Consider the following 13,661-nt stretch of genomic DNA (forward strand, 5'->3'; position numbering starts at 1 on the left):
ACATTTACTGATTCACCATCTGTTTCCTCCCCACCCCTCTTCTATTTTAGGAATGTTTCAACTGTCAGGTAAGAAAATAAAATACGAGATTTCTTAAATGATCCATTGTGATGTTATCCGAGTACGTAAGTGTAATGCCCTCCATAGTAATCGTAGATTCGTTCTGTGTGGAACGCATGTGAAAGCTATGAACATGGATGAATCGGCAAATGGAAGTCTGTCGGTAGAATTTCGACATTTGGTAAGTTTGACTGCTCTTCTCTCATCGTGCACCTCTGGTAAAGAAATAAGATATTATTTAAAAGCTATGCAAGGAGAACTGTAGTATTGTCGCTCATTTTCTTCTTCCTGATACAGAGGGTTTACTCCTAGAACCCCTTTTTCCCATTCCATACGGCTCTAAAATGAGATTACATATTTTCACAGAGCTCCTCAGAAATTGATTTAAAAAAAAACAAACACCAATTGATTGAATTGAATGCTTTAGATTTGATTGAAATTAATGCCTGAGAGAACTGTCTTTTACAAGACTATAGAACTGCTTCTCTAACTTAAGACCCCAGTGAGTCATGCCTTTAAACTAGGCTCCTTCACCTAGGGTATTTTTGGGGCTGCACCACACACGCAGCGCTTCATTGTAGTTTTGCGAAACGAGCTGGAGACTGACGGTCTTTACTTCTTTTTTGTATTATACTCTCTGCAAGCACCCTAATTAACACTCTGTTACATTTACTCTATGATAATAAAGTTAGTTGCTTAAAAATTCTCTTCAAACATCTATGAAAAGACTATTCAGAGAATGGGCTTCTCAAGGCATTGCGTCAGAACCTTCATTAGAGCGTGCTTGTATATTCTAAATAAATCCTTATTACGCTAAGAGCATCGCGTTACAAATAGCATTCTTTATGTGCTCTTCTGTAGTTTCTCTGCCACATGAATTCTGTTTTGCTTTATACAGCAACCAAAAGAAATGAAATCAAGTGCTGGAAGCAAAGGAAATGAGGTTTGTGGATTTATTTTAGACGGTATTTTTGATTACTCTCAGAAGTATTTCAGACTGGATTTTATTTAAATCAAACAGCAACCATATGTAAGTAAATTAGATTTTGAAATATATCCTCTCCTTATAAGTACAGAACCCAATAATCATATGATTGTGTAAGCATAAAGAAAACTTTTTCAGAAGTACTCAGAAATTTTAATTACGTGCCTCTAATTTATGCATTAAAAAGTTACGGTAGAAGGTAGGAAGTAAAAATCTAAATATATCTGGGGAGGCCTCGTTGCTGCCTTTCCGTACTTACAAAAAGGATGCAGAGTGACTTTTTACATGGGCAGATAATAACAGGACAAGGGAAAACTGTTTTAAAATGGAAGAGGGGACATTCGGATCAGAAGGCGGGAAGAAATTCTTTACTCAGGGGGTGCCAGGCTGCCCAGAGCAGCTGTGGCTGCCCCATCCCTGGAGATGTTCATGGAAACGGATGGGCTTTAAGGGTCTTTGGGTCTTCCAACCCAAGCCATTCTACAATTCTGTGTGTTCCCCTGTAAGGCCTTCTCTTTGGTCAAGCACTGACATTTTGAAAAATCAGCTTTTGGAGGGATTTTTGTTCGCTTTGAGCCCAGACGCGTGCCCAGGGGCATGGCAGCTGACCCTAGCCGTACGTCAGCACCCCGTGGCCCGCCGGCGGTACGACACACGAGGCTGCGGGCACAGCCGCACCCTGCCGAGCTCAGGGCGCATGGATCAACCTCACCGAGGGCAGCAGCCCCTGCTAGTGACTGCTGCCCAGTAGAGGGGCCTAAAACCCCAGCACTCTTGCGGGGGGTGCCCAGCCCAAGCCAACTTCCAGCTCCACAGCCCAAACAGATGTTCCTATGCAAGCATGAAACTCCGTGCAAGCTGTCCAAGTGCAAAATAAAGGTGTGATCGGCAGGGATAAGTGAAAACCTAAGGCAGAAAATACCTGAGTGTGCTCCACACCGTTTCTGAATGGAATAACTTACAAACCGATTTGCAAGATGGAAACTCAAAGCTCGCCTCCCAGTTGCTGTGCTACTTACAAAGTCATTTGCATCGAGACACGCAAACGCAAGAAATGTAGGCGTAAAAATGTTAGTGTTCTACTTTTTGGCAGCGTTTTACTCCCACTTTCACGTATTGTGCCTTTATAGCCATATCAAATATAGGGCTGTGGTGAATTAGGACATCTGAGCTGTGACACACAGTTCACTGCTAACTGGTTTCCACAAGTAGAGCTTCTCCGTGGTCAAAGCACAGCCTGAAATCATTAACACAAACACGTTTTTCACTTAACAGCAGCCGTAATAATTAAGAAACTTGGTTCATTACAGAATGCTTAGTAAGCTAAGAGCATAGGTGATACGTATGACTTGTACCGAGAGGGGAAAAAAATAAAAGGGAAGCTCTCTCTATTTAAGGTTTGTCCTTTCATGTAAAAATGCCTTTTTACCTATAAGTTTTTTTTGTTTTTTTTCCTCCAAAATTTAAGATTTTTTCAAAATCATAACAGGGCAGGAGAGGAATGGGGAGCTTAAGCAACTTTTTTCAACTTTTTGAGCGGGACTGTTTCTACCTCTATTAAAACATTTGAGTTCATTTGATGGATGAGTATTTCATTTAAAAGCAGTCAGCTCTAAACTGGATTTTTCCTTAGCAAGCCAGATATAATATCCAGGTGCCAGAGCATCTCGTGGTCTCAACCTCTCATCTATACAGAATCTTTTATTACAGCATCCTGCACATGTCCTGAAGGAGGGGAATTCATGGGAAAGATAAGGCCACAGCGTACTTTCCCAAGGAGCAATTTGATTTTACATGGGCTCAAAGCGGAGTATTGCAGTAAATGGAGTGGAAGCGTTTTGATCCAGAAACACAAAGATTTTGTTCCCTTTTTTAAGAAGTCCGACAAAATCAAATATCTGAAGGGGGGCGTGGGGGGAGAACACCACAGGAAAAAGTGCAAAAAGATTTCTATATTTTGACTTGTAGGGATGGAAACTTATTTTGAAAGATCTGCTTCCCAGGAGGCAGCAATTTGGATGTTTACAGAGCTACGCTCATTTGTAATCAAAACAAAGTGCCTGTATGACAAACTAATCAACTATGACAAACAGATTTTCTTTTTTCCCCGAGAAATGTAGTGGGGTTTTTGTTTGTTTCTTTTTGTATACCAGACTGACTTTGGATTAATGATTTAGGCCTCCATTTGTTCAGCTAGTACCATCTGAGTGTACTTAAGAAAAAGCAGTTAGAGGAGCCGTGTCTTTATGTGCAAGTAGCCCCCCATCCCAGAACACAGGTTTTTGTGTTTGTGTGGCTTGTTTCTTGACATTTAACATCTGTGCTTGAACTGGAACTGTCGATCAGTATAGAGACTTTAGGAAAAGTGGGAGGCGATCTCTATCAGATAAAAAAACTTGGATTTGTGTGTGCAACACCATGCTTAAAAGCAGCATTTTAAAACAACTTAAAAGCAAACGTTAAAAATTTTAATACGTTGCTTTAACAATGTCTAGGGTTGTTAGATTTTTTATTTTTATTTTTTTTAAGATTCACCCCCCAAAAAACAAAACAAACACCAGAGTTCTGGACTAGTTTGATATCCCAGTTTAACAAAGGATTTCCTTCTTTTCCTTTCTCTACTTATGAATTTGATATGTTTTCTTGCAATGTTATGTCATCTCAGCAGTTTGCCAAGACAGCGTTAAATACCAAGTATGCATTTGCAGTTTTATAATTTACTTATTCCCTCAGGGCCCTCATATGGTGACTGAGGAGCTGCACTCCATCAGCTTCGAAACGCAGGTCTGCCTGTATGGACTGACTATAAATTTGGAAGTGAGTATTCTTGACAGATTTTCTGTGGCAAGAACAAAAATCACTTTTCATTTGCTACATACGAACAACTGTGTGGGGCCAGACCACAGGTACATGCAGCCTAGGTGCTGTCTTCGCAATAACCATAAGCAGATGCAAGATACCCAGCACTTCTGGACAGAGGCCTACACAGACCTGCAGCAATGTTTAAGCCATTCTATTCAGAAGCTGAAATATTGGCTCTCGTGGCAGTTTTGATATGCTATGAAAGACAAGATATCTTGCTATGCAAAAACTGTAGGATCCATTTAAGCCAGTGACAAAATCCATACCGTATTCACTAGAAGGCACATCCCTCCATTAAATGTCATAAATTAGAGACATTAGAGAGCCTGAGGACATCCCTGTGTGCCTAAAATGGACCTTCAGAACCAGCTCTAGTGATAACCACTACCAGAAACCACTTCTCTAGCTGCACGAAGCCACGCAGTCATTCTTCGGTATAGCTGTGGTGCAGCTACGAGCTGAGCTTGCTGCCTAGGTCCAGTTAACCTGAGTGCTGAACACCATCTGAAAGCCTACGTCTCGCCTGAAACACAGGCTAGGCAGACGTTGCCAACAGCCGGTCCTGCTCCACTATGCTGGTAGAGCCAGGCTAAAGAACAGCATTTGGGTTGGCAGGAGAATGAGAGGGGCCTGAAAGAAAACCAAACCTAATAGAGCACCATCATTTTCCTCAGCACCATTTACCTACTGTCTTCGTTCTTCCCACCAGACAAGCTCTTTGCCTGTGGTGATGATTTCCAACGTCAGCCAACTGCCCAATGCATGGGCTTCTATTATTTGGTACAATCTATCAACCAACGATCCTCAGGTGAGTCTTCAGTAGGCAAATACTGAATTCCTGCATTTCCGTGCTTCTGTTATTTGGTTGCCAAATACATTCATTACAAAAAGGTTGTTTCCTCCTCAAACGGGCCCGATTTTCTTTGCATTCACTGTGGTCAACATCATACCCCAATGTTATTTGCTTTACCTTTTGTTCCCAGCCCAGATATAAAACTATACATGCCTCTTAGCCTTCATTTTTGTAGGCTAAAGTAGTAAGTCACAAACGAAGGAAAGGTGGTCACCCTTCTCCACAACTTTTCCACGTGGAATCGGCCATTCTTGAATGCTGATGATTAAAACTGCACTCAGCACAAAATAATTCTACTATATAATTCAAAACCACTGAAGCAGATATATGGTTGGATCTATAATGCAATTAAATGCTACTTTCCCTCATGCATTTTATAGGAGCTAGTGCTTTACATGGAGAAGATCGTAAGAGTCAGATAGCACCTTTCTGGTAGCCTTAACGCTGAGCAAAAGCAGAATCATTATTTCTCTGTCTCCTGCTGGCTCAGCATATATTTTAGTTTCAATTGCTGTTACTGCGTTTGCGGATTGTAGAACATAATATCTGCATTTATCGGATAGGCTTTACACGTATTTTCACTGCCTTAACATACATCACTATCAGAAGCACAGCCAGGTATCTTATCATCCAAGACAGGCACGCTGACAGCCACTCTCTCCAAGTCTCCCCTGACATCTCTGCCAGGCGACTGAGCGGAACTTACTGGGGGGCTGCAGGTGGGATGCCCAGGGCATATTTGTCCCAATTTATTCTCCTCCCCCTATTTCTTACCCCTTTAAATAATAATAATAATAAAGCACTTCTGGACGCTGCTTATGTGCTTACTGCTTTCTTTTAAAGCCTGTAGTGTCTTCTGTAGTTGCTAACTGGCTAACGAAGCATGAATTCTGTTACAGAATTTATCTTTCTTTAATAATCCCCCTGCTGCCACCTTAAGTCAGCTCCTAGAAGTACTGAGCTGGCAGTTTTCATCTTATGTCGGCCGTGGACTCAATTCTGAACAGCTCAACATGCTGGCTGAGAAACTTATGGGTAAGTTTGCAGAAACACAGATTTTATTTGTTTGGGGACTTATATTTGATAGTCAGGACTTTAAGCATGACCCCCACTTCCACTGCTGACTTCAAAAATGCCACTGTAACATTGTTTTTTCTTTAAAGAAGAGCACACATCAGCGTATTCTTACCACAAAGTGATTCAAAGTCTGAACTTGTAGGCTGCTGAGCTGAAGAAAGAGGGCATCAGAGTCACACTCAACATTATTTTGTTTCCTTAGCAAGTAATTGTTATCTCTAGCATCAGAGATCAACAATCTTTTTGCTTGCTGACAGGATTTTGGCTTAGTTCGCTTTTTGTTGTTGTTCTCATGGTTGCTTTTAAAAGTACCTGTCCTTTGAGGCTTGCTTAGTTCTGGGATCCATGCTTCGCTGAAAAAAAGCATAGAAAAAAAGGCCCTGCATGACTGGAAGTTCAGCAAGATGAGCAAACGAACGCTTTGATCGGACTGTCCTGCAGAAGGGAGAGGCCTTAGGGAAGGCTGGCAGAATAAAGAAAGCATTATCTGTTTCCGGAGAATAAATAATTATAACATGTATTGTAACCTGCAAGAAACTCCAAATGAGGGTGTAGCAATAGCTCCACTTTCAGGCATCTGTGTCAAAGACTGGGGAGAATCTTTATTTTTTACTGCTTTCAAAGCTGGGAAGCAACAACTGGCTTTCACTGGTAACATGCACTTCTTCTAATGCTTTCTTGGAGATTTCTTAGTGAAGTTGAAAGATGCCATTATAAATCAGTAAGAATCATAAGAAAGAAAAAAAAATCATCTTAAAACATGCAAGATCAAGACAGGGTGAAGACCAAGAGAAGTAAAACTGAAAACTGAAACTGAGCACGCATTGCAGGAACAGAGGTCCAGATGGCTTTAGGCAAAGACTCCCCCCAGGCTGCCACGAGTAGCTGCTTCAAAAGGGTACACAAAACTGATCTCTGTGTGTGCACAGTCCCTCACCAAGCCCCTCTCAATCCCTCTCCAGGTCTGGATGAGCTGTACTGTTTTTCAACTATAGAGATGTCGAACATTATCTGCTTAAGAACTTCAGAAATACAGACTCTATTTTATTTTCTTCTGCTTTTAGGGCAACAAGTCAGTTACAACGACTACCAGCTATCCTGGGCAAAGTTCTGCAAGGTACGGTTCTGAAAGTAAAGCACGGACTCTGCTTTAACACCTGCACACCTGCCTGTCCCACCCATCCCAGCGATGAGATTCCCACTGGCCCTTTGTGGGACTTCTAGCCCAGCACAATCAAGTTCAGTCTGGAAGTTTAACAATGAAAACAGTATTTCCTGAAATTTAAAGCTGGGACTTGATTTATCTGTATTTAGATCTATTTAGACACATTGCTGCAAGTACCAGACCTTGACATTATAGTCAAGAATGCCACACATGTTTCTGTAAGTGATCAATGCAGATTGGGCTATCGACGTATAGAGTGAGTTTTCATAAAGCATACCGCATGTTTTGTTCTATATGCTCAGTTGTGACCTAAATTATTTTAAGTCTGTATAATATATTCAATATATTCAGTAACTTTGATCAGGAACAAAAGCATTGAAAAAGAAAGGTAAATCCATTTTGTTCATATTAACCACGTTATTTCAACACATCTAGAACTTTGCAGGTAGGTTCAACTTTCTCCTCATCATTTCTCTCAAAACGTAATTTCATAATGAAAAAGAACCTTTGAACACGCTTTTTCTTTCAAAATGAAAGAAGAGGCATTTCCAATGCTTATCTTAAAAAAAATAAAATAAATTGTTTTTACGTTAGGTCACAAAAGGGAGACTCAAAGCAGCCATTCAGATTTGTCACAAACAGAAACTAGATTATTCTTAAGGCTCTGAGACAGCAATATCATGTCAGTGAGGTGTAGCAATACTCTCACAATGCTCTTCTTTTCACATCTGTTTTCCATTAGGAACATTTACCTGGAAAGTCTTTTACCTTTTGGGTTTGGCTTGAAGCTATACTGGACTTAATCAAAAAACACATTCTTCCTCTTTGGATTGATGGGTGAGCAACACAGAAACAGCTTGTTGGACGTTGATCTCTCCCTGCTTTATCCTTTTTTCTTTACTAACCTCACTTGTAGCTATACAGAAGAGAATTTGCAAAGAGTTGAATACTTCTGTCTCCCTCTTCCCATTTATAACGTTTCAAACTTTTTGCCACAAGGGAACACCACTGAGTCTTCCAGAAATTCCACTTTTGATCTGTTTATAAGTTCTGCCAGTGTACAGTCAAGTACTGTGATGAATTTCATCACATTTCATAGGACTGTGAGCTCAATGCCACGCTCCACAAGTAATTCACGTGAAGTTTTTGTGATATTTTCAAGCTTATGTAACCTTACAGCTTTTGTAACCAGGCTTTGAACACCTGCCTCGGCTCCTGTATGGAGTTTGGCCAAATGCAGCACACAGAATGAAGTCACTAATTTTTGCAAAAGTAAAACCATGATTTCCTGTCACACTTCAGGTACGTAATGGGCTTTGTAAGCAAAGAGAAGGAACGGATTTTGCTCAAAGACAAGACACCAGGAACATTTTTACTAAGGTTTAGTGAGAGCAACCTGGGCGGAATTACCTTTACTTGGGTGGACCAGTTAGAAAATGGTAAGTACAATTTAAAAAATAATAATAATAGAGGTCAAAATCTGCAGTACACCTGTAATACAATAGCAATGGTTTCTTTGGTTTAAAAGTAAGGTTCACGTGTATCATGTCTTTGGTTTTGGGCAAGACAGTAGTATCGTATTTACTACAACACAAAGTAAACCTCTGAAACTCTTCCTCTCAGTTCTTTAAATTAACATATATAAGCTCATTAGGAGATGTACCTGCTTGCTGCAGGCTTTAAGTTTGTTCCCACACGTGCAGAAAGTATCACTTGAAAGACACTAACATAAAGGTAAAACCCAGGCCAGAGTAAACTGCAGAAGAAAAAAACAAAGTGTTCCAGGTACAGATGTTGATCCAGTCACTGATCGGCCGCTATACACCTTCGTGTTTTACAGGAGAGGTAACGTTCCACTCGGTGGAGCCCTACAACAAAGGCCGCTTAGCTGCACTGCCCTTTGCCGACATACTGCGAGATTACAAAGTCATTATGGCAGACAACGTTCCCGAAAACCCTCTGAAGTATCTGTATCCAGACATTCCCAAAGATAAGGCCTTTGGCAAACACTACAGCTGTCAGCCGAATGAAGGTTGGGCTCTGTTTCTGTACTTACCCCTTCTGAAAAGCAGCTTCAGGGTCAAGAGGCAATTCAAGGAATTCGGGGAGACGAAGGAGGGAGCAGACTTCCTTTAATAAGCATCCTCAAGAGAACTGTTTTAATTCCCGTCTGTCATTTAGACAGCTTCACCTTGCAAATAAGCTGTGGTCTTAGAGGCTAAACCAACAATATTTAAAAGAAGCTAAGAAATAGATCTTGAGTTAGGATTTTTTTTTTCCTGACCAACACATTGCAAAATTCAGTACTTGCACGTTCAAAGGAGATGAAAAGCTCACCAGCTTCATAATTGCAAAACACGGTAGCACACTTTCTCTTTATTTTCAAGGAATTCTGTATTTTCCAAACAGCTTGGAAGACCTGCTTTAATTCCACAACGAGACAGCAGTAATAACCCCTGGCAACTGCACTAGAAAACACACAGAAAAAGCTAGATATGATTAGCTCCAAATGTGTGCTTGCTCTTGTTTGGGTTATGAGTCAGGCCGTTTTCTGATCAAGCTTGCTCTCTCTCAAAAAAACCCTGATTTTTCTAGATTATATACATTCCCCTGAACTTTCATTATAAAACAATACAAGCCCATTTGAATTCAAATCCTTACACTTTTCAAAAGATACTTGGAACCAGCAAATGCTTTTCCTCTTCATTTTACTGCAGTGGCCTTTGCCTAATGCTCCAGTCCTCTGAAAAATTCAGTATGTGTTTAAATTCAAGCAAAAGACACCTCCGAAGCCGTGTCTAGAGACAGGGCTCCATGCAAGCATTTGCAGAACTGAAATCCCGAGGCTCGGAAGTACAAAACTTTTGGAGTTAGGGCACAGGTCCTTCGGCAGCCCGAACGAGATCTCGTTCACCAGCTGCTGTATTACACTTGGGGAGGGTGATGGAGGTTATTTCCCATCAAGGGAACACTGCCAATTATGTGACTAAGACCTGAACCCCAACACTCATCTCAGGAATTTCCCTGATTTGATGACTGCTTATTTAATCATAAACGTGGTCGTTTCTCTTTTAATGTATTATGGTCTGCAACACAACCAATTTTAAGGAAATAATAACATTAGCGGGCAACGTTTAATCTCTCTAATATTGATTTTTAGTCTCAAAGCCCTCGGATGGTGGAGTGAAAGGTTACGTTCCTTCTGTATTTATCCCAGTCTCCAAAATGTGAGTAACCTTATAAGATGCATTACACTTTGAATGTGATTGTCACTACACCTACATACTGTTTCCAACTTTTCCCTGACTCCCTCCCGCCAGTCAAATAGTTCAGGACAGCAAGGCATTGTAAGTTTTTGTTTGGCCAAGGACTGCTAAAGACAAGGGAAGTGAAGATCTTCACTCCCAGAGCGCTTTTCCTGGGCATGGAGCAAAACATTTGTAAAAACTGAATGCAGACTTTATGGTACTCTGCTCTATATCGTCTTTCACTCTCCCCTTTTTCTCCCCCGCCACTGATATTACAGAGTCAGGACTGACCTCTCTCTTCCTTTGGTCCTATTCCCTACATTTTTAAACATACACCAGCTCCTTGGCATATGCTCACAGGGCCACCAGCAAGCCTAATAAGCACAGCCTTAACTGCCTTAATTAAGCATTCAACCTGAGTGATTCACCATGCTCCACAGCAATCTTCCATCAAATTGGTGGGATTTACATTACTTTTAATGTGATTTTATCTTTTTTTTTTTTTCTTAAGCTTAAATGATTCTACAGATCCACATTCTCCATCAGATCTTCTTCCAATGTCTCCAAGCGTTTATGCTGTGCTGCGAGAACACCTGAGTCCCACAGTGATCGAAACTGCTGTACGTTGCAAACTCTTCCACTCCTCAGTTACTGCTAAGCAAACAGGGTGTATGCAACACAGGTGCTGGTTGTAAAACGGCTGCCTCTACCACCAGGAAAACATTTGAGCTCTTTCATCAGTTGCTGCATTGCATTCTGCAATGGTGGTGCAGACATTTCCTACTTGAGCAGGGACAGGATGCTGCAGATACTGGGAAGCATTGCTTCCGATGAAGTTGTCAGACTTAGTGGCCAGTGAACCGTGAGTGCCGAAATTCAGAGTCCTCAGGGTTCTCACACAAATGAAGCCCTTACACTGACAAATACAGATGGATGACGGGAATTTTGTAGAAAACACAAAGGACACGGCTTCCTCAGGGAAGCCGCACAGGGAACATGCACTTTTCTGGTTCTGCCAACTCACACAACTCTTTGGCACTTTTGATATGTGGTACCAAGAGGAGTAAATTAAAGAGTCAACTAACATTTTTAGCAGATAAAACTCAAATTAAGACTACAGAGGAAGATGGGTAAAATACTGTATCGATCACAGCACCGTCTGTTCAAAATATTTTCCACTTTTTCTTACTGAGTAGAAACGCTGCTCATAAATCTGTGCTTCCAAAGATCAGTTCAGCTTTCAAACTACAAAGTCAAAATCATTGTGGCTTAGAGTGGTGCTGATTTTTTCCCCACTGGGGATTTGTCCAGCATAATTCTATCAGGAAACGCAGCAGTGGTTTGGCTTTAACCACTTTAAAAGAAAACATCCTTTTTTAAAAAAAAAAAAAAAGCTTTCAGTTTCCTATATACTTGATGATTTACGATCTTAAAATGATTATGTCCTTAAAAGCCTGTCTACTCCCCTCCAAATGCCTCCCTGTAAACTCTCCTCCTCATCCACAAACAGAACAAAAATAAAACAGGTTCTCGGCTGTCATTGGCTGTCTGGAAGTGCAGTGAAACTTTACATGCCAAGAGAGCAATTCTTTAAAATAGGCCAAGCCGAAAATCTGATCTAGAGCAAAGTATCTTACTTCACTTCTTCACCTTTTTTGTGGCAGTGCTCATGACAAACTGATTCTACAGCTAAAACTGAAGTAGTCGTCTGAATGAAAATTCTGGGTTAAAAGCTACCATACAGATTTGAGATCGTGTCCTCACTCATCTGTCATTTGGTTTATATATGTGAAAATAGTTCTGACCTTCCAACTGGCATTTGTGAACTACGCGTGTATTTGCATTTCCCCGTTTCAGGGGCGAAAAGAAAAGTTGGCTTCACTTTTGTTTATCATCACATTCAAAACATTTGTGGTTTCTTTTTAGCACGCACAATAATTCTCAAACCAACTCTGTCCAGAGCTTCCACATCAGCTGCGGTCATCACCATATTCTGGGGCATTAACCACACAAAAAGTTACACGATGAGTTGGGAGAGCCAAATAAAATCACGCTGCAGTTTTTAAGGGTACTAGAGAAGTAGTTCAGTGATCTACTCGATGGTAGGTGGATTTCTGGAGGCTCTTGCTAGACATGTGCTCAAGTTCTGCTAGAAATTAGGGCAGAAAATAGTTTTGGAAGACTTTAACATTCCTGATTTCCTTTTTCCACTCTATTTACCCTCCTAAATGAGAATGGGCATGATAGGGAGTTTTTTTTTTCTTTATTACTACAAATTGACACGACATAATCTACCCACGTGAAGAGCTGGTACTATACTGAAGTACAGGAAGCCAGGTTATCGAAGGAGCCGGAGCAGGTTTAATTTGCCATTGTTTTTGAATGAACAACAATAATTGCCTTAAGACTGATCTTTTCTTTTTTTTTTTTTTTTCCCTTCTAGCTGAGTTCTCCTTACTCAACTGACTGAGCTTGACGTACCAGAATCTTGTGGACACTGGATGGGTTAAAAGTCTCAGAAATATTTTTTCCATCATCTTTGTAAACCAGCATTTCCTGGAAACCATTATAATGCTGTCCTCACTGATAAAAGGCCAAATCCTTTCTGGCTTGTAGGTCATTCGGCTCCAGTTCGGTGCAGCAGGCATAAATTTTTACTTGCAGAATTCCTGGCCTTAGAATTGCTGTAAATATGACAGTATAAGAACAGAACTTTTTGCTTCTGATAACAGCCTGTAAGGACAAATAAAGACTTCAAGGTGTTTGGAGAAATCAGTTTTTATTACATGAAATAGTAATCATCTTTCTGCATGCCCTTGGTTTAGCTTCTCTTTCTAATTTAAGATGCTCTTCCCTCTGAGTTCAATTGTCCCATAGGTAGCCAGGGGTTATTTTTTCCCAATGATGAACTACCTCGAGCATAGATTTTAATCTGCCACAGCAGCAGTAGCTGTGGGAGAGAGGAAGGCAAGACTAGGAAGAGAAGGGAGTTCTACGAGGTGATCAGACAGAAAACGTGTGGTGACAAAAGGCTGTCTTCATTTTTGCAGCTGGAATACAGGGTTAGCAAAATCTGCCACTGTTCTCGGGGGGAAGTAAATCTCTGTGCAGTACTAACTCTTGTATCTGAGTGCTATCGGAAATCCTTACAAACTAAAAGTGCTGATCTGACACACAGTTTGGACACTATCTGGTAAATGCTGACTGGGAGGCAGTTTTAAGAAGTAATTACTGAAGAGCTGCAACGTCTTCTGACCACGGGGCAATTCGTGATACACGGCCAAGTTACATGCCTGTTGCAAACTCACCTAATAAGCAGAATAACTGGTTTTATACTGCCGTTTTTAAACTTTTTTCCCCCCTTCAGGCATAGATTAATGCTTGCTTGTTTGAGATTTTTCTTCCCCAATA

At 40.9% G+C, this 13,661-nt stretch overlaps 1 protein-coding gene across 3 annotated transcripts in view; it reads left to right on the forward strand.

Moving 5' to 3' along the window:
- Nucleotides 1-13,022, forward strand: part of STAT4 (signal transducer and activator of transcription 4) — a 41,002-nt gene extending 27,980 nt beyond the window's left edge. For 2 of the 3 annotated variants that reach the window (XM_035330867.1, XM_035330866.1), the window contains exons 12-24: nt 51-68; nt 148-241; nt 959-1,003; nt 3,779-3,862; nt 4,617-4,715; nt 5,660-5,795; nt 6,902-6,954; nt 7,745-7,839; nt 8,305-8,441; nt 8,843-9,034; nt 10,163-10,229; nt 10,762-10,870; nt 12,694-13,022. In XM_035330867.1, coding sequence (XP_035186758.1) covers nt 51-68; nt 148-241; nt 959-1,003; nt 3,779-3,862; nt 4,617-4,715; nt 5,660-5,795; nt 6,902-6,954; nt 7,745-7,839; nt 8,305-8,441; nt 8,843-9,034; nt 10,163-10,229; nt 10,762-10,870; nt 12,694-12,720 — 1,156 coding nt within the window. In that variant the 3' untranslated portion in view covers nt 12,721-13,022. The remainder of the gene's footprint in view (nt 1-50; nt 69-147; nt 242-958; nt 1,004-3,778; nt 3,863-4,616; nt 4,716-5,659; nt 5,796-6,901; nt 6,955-7,744; nt 7,840-8,304; nt 8,442-8,842; nt 9,035-10,162; nt 10,230-10,761; nt 10,871-12,693) is intronic. The other variant, XM_035330868.1, reaches the window with a different exon arrangement.
- Nucleotides 13,023-13,661: the final 639 nt, after the last annotated feature.

Source organism: Oxyura jamaicensis, chromosome 7 (genome assembly GCF_011077185.1).
Source record: "Oxyura jamaicensis isolate SHBP4307 breed ruddy duck chromosome 7, BPBGC_Ojam_1.0, whole genome shotgun sequence".
Classification (NCBI taxonomy): Eukaryota; Metazoa; Chordata; class Aves; order Anseriformes; family Anatidae; genus Oxyura; species Oxyura jamaicensis.